Genomic DNA, 7,799 nt, shown 5'->3' with positions numbered 1-7,799 from the left:
GTTGTCTAATTCTGGGCAGTGTCATTCTGTGGCTACTAAAGCAAATAAAAGTTCTGTCTTGCATAAAAAAGGGCATTAACTCAAGGGATGAAAACATGATTATGCATCTTTATAAGTCACTGGTGAGGCCTCATCTGGAGTTTGCAGTGCAGTTTTGGACTCCAGTCCTTAAGAGGGATATAAATGAGCTGGAGAGAGTGCAGAGACGTGCAACTAAATTGGTTAGAGGGATGGAAGACTTAAATTATGAGGGTAGACTGTCAAGGTTGGGGTTGTTTTCTCTGGAAAAAAGGCGCTTGCGAGGGGACATGATTACACTTTACAAATACATTAGAGGACATTATAGACAAATAGCAGGGGACCTTTTTACCCATAAAGAGGATCACCGTACCAGAGGCCACCCCTTTAGACTAGAAGAAAAGAACTTTCATTTGAAGCAACGTAGGGGGTTCCACAGTCAGGACAGTGAGGTTGTGATGGCTGATTCAGTTAATGCCTTTAAGAATGGATTGGATGTTTTTTTGGACAAACATAATAGAGAGAAACCAACCCAGAGTGTATTGCAAAGCATTTATATAAGAGCACCACTAGACAACACATTTGACCAACAAAACACAATTATAGTTTTTATTTTACATTATAAAAGCTTAAGATGACATAAAACCACCATTAAAATCAACATGTAAACAATACTAAAACAACCCAGCTTCAATGTGGGACGTCAACTTTCAACACAAGTTTAAAAGACAGCCTTGAGCAGCAATTCCATCAGGTAAAAAAAAAAAACGAAACAGTCCAGTACTTGCTAAAAGTGGAGGATTACAACATGTGCACATAATAGTTCTAATGAGGTCCATATACAATGTTTATATTAAACCAGAGGATAACTGGCAGCAGTTGCTATTCCACAGTGGTTGTGTCTATCCTTGGCAATGTTGATGTATCCATTGTCGCCCCATTTCTCACTCCAGCTAAAATCAGAACAAATAGGCGATTAAAGGTAGCACAAGAAATATATACACAACTGCCTCCCAAGGCTAAACCCAGATTACGGACATGCACCCGATGCCTAAATTACAAGACTTGTACCTGTTTTTGACAATCCAGTATTTCTTCCCATCCACATCTTCACTTTCAAATCCATAACCCACAACAAGTACACCATGATCCAGGTCCTCACTGCTGCATTCAGGCTCATAATAAATTCCTGGAAAAAAAAAAAAAAATAAGTCTGGCATGGTACAGAACTTTAACCTTTGCAATTAAGTGTACAATTTGCTTGTACTATTAACTGGATAGTAAGGTCCTAAAGTCATAGGCTCAATTTGTTTCAGCCCAACAGAAGGTGAACTCCAAACTACTTACCAGACTGATAAGGCTAGATTTGTTTCAGCCCAACAGAAGGTGATCTCCAAACTACTTACCAGACTGATAAAACTGGAACGACTGATGTCCTGCATCAATTGCAACAGAGACTGGTCCCACTGAAGCTACTGCCTTCATGAGATCTTTCTCACATCCAGATTGAACGTCAACGAAACCAGTGTCGTTTGCGGAATTGTTGTTTGGATCATAGTGACATTCCTGGTCATCCTATATCAATAAAATGGAGTAAATTAGGATTAAATCAGGTTACTTATTCAGTGCTACAAACACATGTTATAGTAACAGCATACAAAACTTTAAGCAGCCCAAAATGTCACATTGATTTGCATGACAATTTGATGTGCAGTATCTGCTTTAGTAAGTTATTTCCTGGTTGTTTTTGTAGGAGAGAATAGACGATTTAAGTCATTGCCAGATTAAGACAAAAAAGGCACAGGTTTCACAGCAACTAGAAAACCTGTAGAACACAGTGGGGCCGTTACAGAAATAAACATGGTTACATGCCAATTATGAATGTAGAACACAGTGGGGCCGTTACAAAAACAAACATGGTTACATGCCAATTATGAATTCCTATAGGATAACAGAAAGACTACATAAGTTTAGATTGCTCTAAGATGCTCGGATTCAATCTTTTTGCATCATTGATGTTACTGGTCCTTAAAAGTCTTGATTCAAGTACCAATACTTCAGAGTAGCCTGAAGCAGGAATTAATTTCACTCTGAAATTTAGCAAGGCAATGAGATTTATATGTAGCAACTACTGCCAAGTAAGCTGGTGTGCAAGCAAAAAGGTACCATAAATACACATCCCGGTTAGACACCTAAACAAGCTTCCAGTGACTGGACAGAGATCTCACCTTAGCAGTGTATGGGTAGGAGTCTTCAGAATCTATGCCGCCATTGTCCTTTACATACTGGAAAGCTTGATCCATTAAACCACCGTTGCACCCCTCGTTTCCTTGAGCTCTGGAGCAGTCTACAAGATTTTGCTCACTTAGAGAAATCAGTTTACTAGTCTTCCTGTAGTGCTGACCTTCTAATGCACCTGTTGTACTGAATGCCCAGCATGAACCACATTGTCCCTGTAAACAAGGTGGCATGTTAATACAATCACCAGTGTATTTTGATAATTTGATAACAGCATGCAGGTTACCAGTCATCAATTTTATACATGTGTAACTAGAGATCTGTATGCCATGGAACTACTGAACAAACCAAATAGCTCCAGTATAGTTCAAGCCCTTAAAGAGGTTGTTCATCTTTGAGTTAAAGTTTTAGTATGATAGAGAGTGATATTCTTGAGACAAATAGGAATTGGCTTGGCTTTAATTTATTATTTGTGGTTTGAGTTATTAGCTCCCCCGCCCCCCCAGCTATCCAGTTTGCAATTTTAGCATTCTGGTTACTAGGGTGCAAATTAACCAAGCAACCATGCATTGATTTCATTAGGAGACTGGAATATGAATAGGAGAGGACCTGATTAGAAAGACTAGTAATAGAGGAGTTGCAACAATAAATTTGTAGCATTAGCAAGCATTTGTTTTTTAGATGGGGTCAGTACCCCTTTTTGAAAGCTGGAAAGAGTCTGAAGGTAAATAATTTAAAAACAAATAAAAAATGAAGACCAATTGAAAAGTTAAAGGTGAACCACCCCATTCAAAGGTCTTCTAGATTTAGCACAGAGATATACCCCTGCTTACACTTATTTGCAAGGCTGCTCAAATCTTGTAGGCCCAGCAGAATGTAAAAAAGGTTTTCCTCTCTACAACTCAAAAGAAAAGGATTGGTTGCAAAGTTTGGACACTTAAAATCTGATATTGCCTTTTTTGCAGGCCCTGCAGTTACTGTACATGACAAATTAGAACTTATAACTTAGTATAAAATGGAGCAATCTAGAAGCAAATGCATTGTGTGCATGCACAGTGTACATTCCATAGTAGCAATACTTAGTCAATGGCAGGTGTAAAAGTCAGTTTGTTATTAAAGATGTCAGGAAAAGGCTGCACCATGATCTCATTGTTAATCTCTGACCCAACAATTAAGGAAACCCAGCATTAATATGTATAAACAATTTTTTTTTTTTTTTTTTTAAGTGCACAAGAAACTAGAACGTAAAGTTAAATTTGGTTTAAGACTACTTCAAAAGGCAACAAAATCTTTGCCCTGTATATATTAAAAATAAAAAAAAAAAAAGTCCAAGAGGAAATTAGTTTTAAGTTACTTGGTTAAGTTTACCTGGTCTTTAACTGGTGTTACATAGCCTTTCTTACGCCAGTCCACAGACTTGGGTGCTTCAAAGTTATTGGGGGCAAGGAAAGTTGAGCCTCTTATCATCTTTTGGTTTTTGTAGCCATTCATCAGCTGTTTAAACTCCTCATTTGTCTTAAGGCAAAACAAAAATAAAATGTATATACAGGGAACAAAAAAAACAAACAAAAAAAAACACACAACCAACACAAGTTTTAAGGGAAGAAGCAGATGCAAAAAATAAAAAAAAATGCATTTACCATATCACCAAACTGATTCATTCCCAGTCTATAAGAATGTTTCCCAAGAGAGTGGTCAAGGTTGTGGAATTCAATCATTTTCAGGTTCTTCTCCCATAACACCCTCCTCCAGCCTTCTTCTTTCTGGGAAGTATTGCAAGTTACAGGTCAGAATAATGTTGTAATACCAGCTTGCACACCCTGGCTCTCAGTGTCGTGAAAGCCTGGTGAAAAAGGCTTTGGTATCCTCCAATTCAGGCAAGTATAATAGATACAACCGGCACACGGGTCCAAAATCAAGCAGGGACAAGTGCAACGTTTCGGGGTAAACCCAGAATGCTTGACAAAGGGGTTTACCCCAAAACGTTGCACTTTGCAAATAAACGCAGCAAGGGCTTGTCCCTGCTTGATTTTGGACCCATGTGCCAGTTGTATCTATTATAAGTTCCAGGTCAGCACAGGTTCAGACTTTCTAAGAGAAAGTAACCTTATTACCAACATTTGATCAAGTCTTCTTCAGCTTAACCTATTTAGCCAGCTATTGGGTCAGTACAGCAGATATTTAGCTTAGTTATTACTGAGGCTTACATAGTTATTACTTCAGGTTGGACTCCATTAACTTGAAGCTGCTTATTGACTCAAACTCACCAAGAAAGTCATAGGAATACTGATTTAACAGTACATAAGTATTATTGCACAGAGCAGCACATCACATTAAAGTAGCAGTTATGAAAAGCACAAGTTAGTACACTGTTCTGGCTTCAATTATACTACATCTGAGCATGCAGAAGTCAAAAAGGCAACTAGAGACTGGAAAATATAGGCAGAGACAACTGGAGAAACGTACTGGTGCATAGGTCTTCTTATGCCAGTCCTTCCAGCTATACCAATGATTATCTAGAGCAGGGTCTGTTGCTGGAGCAGCATATAGTGTTGTTAAGCAGATAGCACCAATAATTAGATAGGGTGTCATGTTTATCCTGCAGATAAATAAAATAAATAAAGGTTACTTTATGAGCACAGTAATAAAAAAAAAAAACAAACAAAACTGCGTAAAACTGACAAAACACCAATCTGTATAAACCCTTTGCTTGCAAGGAGGGGAGCAGTGCATGGGAGGAGACAAGAGGCTGTTCAAGTGATGTTACTGTAGTTGTAGTCTCACTGCATTGCTCCGAGATGGGCAGCCTAGCAGTAAAGCTGGAATTTTAGACACCTCCTACTCACCCACCCAAAGTAACACCTCCTGGAGTCAGAGGCCCAACACAAGGTAAAAAGAAGTATAGCCAAGCCAATACATGAAGATTCAGGAAAGTCCTGCACCCTATTATTTAAGGGATAGCAACTAAAGTAGAGGATTTCAATAGCAATAGACATGAACAATAAAGTGGTGTGGTAATGAACTTCAACACAACTTTTGCAACAGATGTTTGCTTTTGATTGGAGTTTACTACCACACCACTTTATTGTATATCCTGGCTTTGATGGACGGAAGCGACGGTAACAACCGACTATTTGGATCCCTAAACTATATTTGTGGAGACATATATGAACATTCACACAGTTGCCATCTGTGCTGTACTCTCTGCTCTTAAACGGGTTGTATACCTTTAAAATTAAACTTTTACTACAATGTAGATTGATATTCTGAGACAATTTGCAATTGGTTTTCATTCATTAGTTGTGATCTTTGAGCGATGTAACTTTTTATTCAGCAGCTCTCCGGTTTGCAATTTCAACAATCTACATGGATTTGAATAAGAGTCTGGAATATGAATAGCAGAGGACTGAATAGAAATAAGAGTAATAAAAAAAAAAGTAGCATCAACAATACATTAGTAGCCTTACAGTGTGGTTTTTTTTTTTTTTTAGACGGGGCCAGTGACACCCATTTGAAAGCTGGTAAGAGGCAAATGATTAAAAAAAAACTATAAATACCGAAGACCAATGAAAAAGAAAATGCTAACAGTTAATTTAAAGGGGAACCACCCCTTAAAACCCATTTTTGAAGAGAATAATGGAGGTTGCCCAGCGCAGTGTTGGACTGGCTCACAGGAATACCAGGAAAAGTCCCAGTGGGTCCAGGTGTCAGTGGGCCTCTTGCTTCTAACCATTTGGCCTACTTCTATGAGAACAAAGAGGCTAAATAGATGGAATAACAGATTTTAGTATGTAAAGAGATTAAGAGAATAGAGGTTGAGTGAGGAGCGGAAGAATAATAGTAGTGAGAGTGGGCCCCTGGTCTAAGGTTGTTGGGTGGGCCCCTTTGGTTCCAGTCAGACACTGGTCCAGAGTATGGACCTCCAGCTGTTTAACTACAAAGTACACTGCCCTGGCACCATAAAGGCACCTAGTGATGGTTAGCTCCTAGTTAACGTGAAAGACTGCTTAGTCATTGGCCAGTTGCTACATGTGCAATGTTTAATGTATAGGCGTCTCCCCATCCAGTGAGGAACGTGTGACAAGCCACAGGCGCACGGGATGAATTATACAACAAGTACAGCCCACATCACATGACTCAGCATCTCAGGGCAGGGGTGTCTGTGGGCTAAACTCCAGAGAGGGGGGAGGCTGATAAGGTAAACACAGTACCAAACAGCTCGCCTAGAACGCAAATAGCGCAAGGCTCGCTACTAGGGGCGCAATCCCAAGGGACTGAGGGACTAAACGACTGTGCGGAAACCGCGAAGTTTCAACGCCCACAGATAATGAGTCAAATATTCCCATGGGATGCCTTTACATGGTGTGGTAATGATCATAGACCTGACGCAAAATAAATGTAGCATATCCATATAATCCCCTCAGATAGCCGTGGCCTGTACACAACGAGCCAATGACGCGGCTATTTCGCCCATAACAAAAGAAACAACAGCAGACCCTCTTCCCCCATTCCAGTCTATTCCTACCTCACTGGCTGTTTCTCTGCTGGAATTTGCAGACATACAAACAACACGGTTCAGTTATATAGTCGAGACATGGCCACGCCTCCGAAATTACGAAAGGCAATCCCATTGGTTTTTCCCGGATGGAGACCATCGCTGGCCCCCTGGGCTCATGTGACCGCCGAGCGCGTGATCAGCCTGTAAGTACAATGGAGGGGGAGGGTGTGCGTGTAATGGTAGAACGTCTCCCCTCCCACATGTTTATGGGGGCTGTGTATAAACATGAGGATAACGCAGCGTCTTGGCACCTTTTTTGGCCAGTTTTGCGTCATATTTATGTCAAAAGTTAATTTCCCCTTTAAAACGCTGCACAGTGTGTACTGTAACTGTAACTCCTCATTACTTGCAAGAGAACAGTTCCAAGAAGAGTTTGGAAAAGATCCTAAAACCAGAACTTTTATCAAGGAAGTCGATCTGGAAAAAAAAAAAGTGTATTTTTTTTTCCATTAAGAAAGGGAAACGTGGTAACTTTAATATCCAACTGTAGGTAAAATACTGAAACTGTGTGACTTCCCTAGGATCACAGCACAGGCCCTTGCCCTGCCAAACATAGTGTATCATTTACATAAGATGACTGTGATATATAGGTATGTAAATAGCATTAATAGCTCTCATGAATGTATCAGCTAATAGAGATATCCAGGGCAGTGGTTTCAATGACACACAGTAAGAGCATGTGCCTATCTGGAACATAAACAACTATTTCCTGTTTTCTTTTGGGCTCAGCATTAATGGGGTGGAAACAGGAGGGTCACAAGTCAGCCCTGCACATTTTAGAGGGGAAATACAAACTGGCCTGGAAGGAAGAGAATTTCAGAGCAAAAAGGAACATTTTGTACAATGTGTTTTGTTCCATTTATAGGGTACCTGGGTAATGGTGTTATGCCAATAACATTTCTCTTATGGATACAATAAATACTTATTTAATTTGAAAATGGGATACATGGTGAAATATTCAGAGGAATGTTATATTTACAATCCA

General features: G+C 39.7%; 1 protein-coding gene across 1 annotated transcript; it reads right to left on the bottom strand.

Moving 5' to 3' along the window:
* Window positions 1-613: 613 nt before the first annotated feature.
* LOC113939961 (cathepsin L-like) lies at window positions 614-6,798 on the bottom strand. The gene is made up of 8 exons (NM_001368047.1): window positions 6,782-6,798; window positions 4,723-4,855; window positions 3,897-4,019; window positions 3,625-3,771; window positions 2,247-2,471; window positions 1,425-1,593; window positions 1,090-1,207; window positions 614-971 (listed from the first exon to the last, which is right to left on the bottom strand). The coding sequence occupies exons 2-8, from the start codon at window positions 4,846-4,848 to the stop codon at window positions 872-874; spliced, it is 1,008 nt and encodes a 335-aa protein (NP_001354976.1). The 5' UTR covers window positions 4,849-4,855; window positions 6,782-6,798; the 3' UTR covers window positions 614-871.
* Between the last annotated feature and the right edge of the window lie 1,001 nt (window positions 6,799-7,799).

Source organism: Xenopus laevis, chromosome 1S (genome assembly GCF_017654675.1).
Source record: "Xenopus laevis strain J_2021 chromosome 1S, Xenopus_laevis_v10.1, whole genome shotgun sequence".
Taxonomy (NCBI): domain Eukaryota; kingdom Metazoa; phylum Chordata; class Amphibia; order Anura; family Pipidae; genus Xenopus; species Xenopus laevis.
The sequence above is the reverse complement of the archived record's forward strand: the minus strand, read 5'-3'. Positions and strand labels throughout refer to the sequence as shown.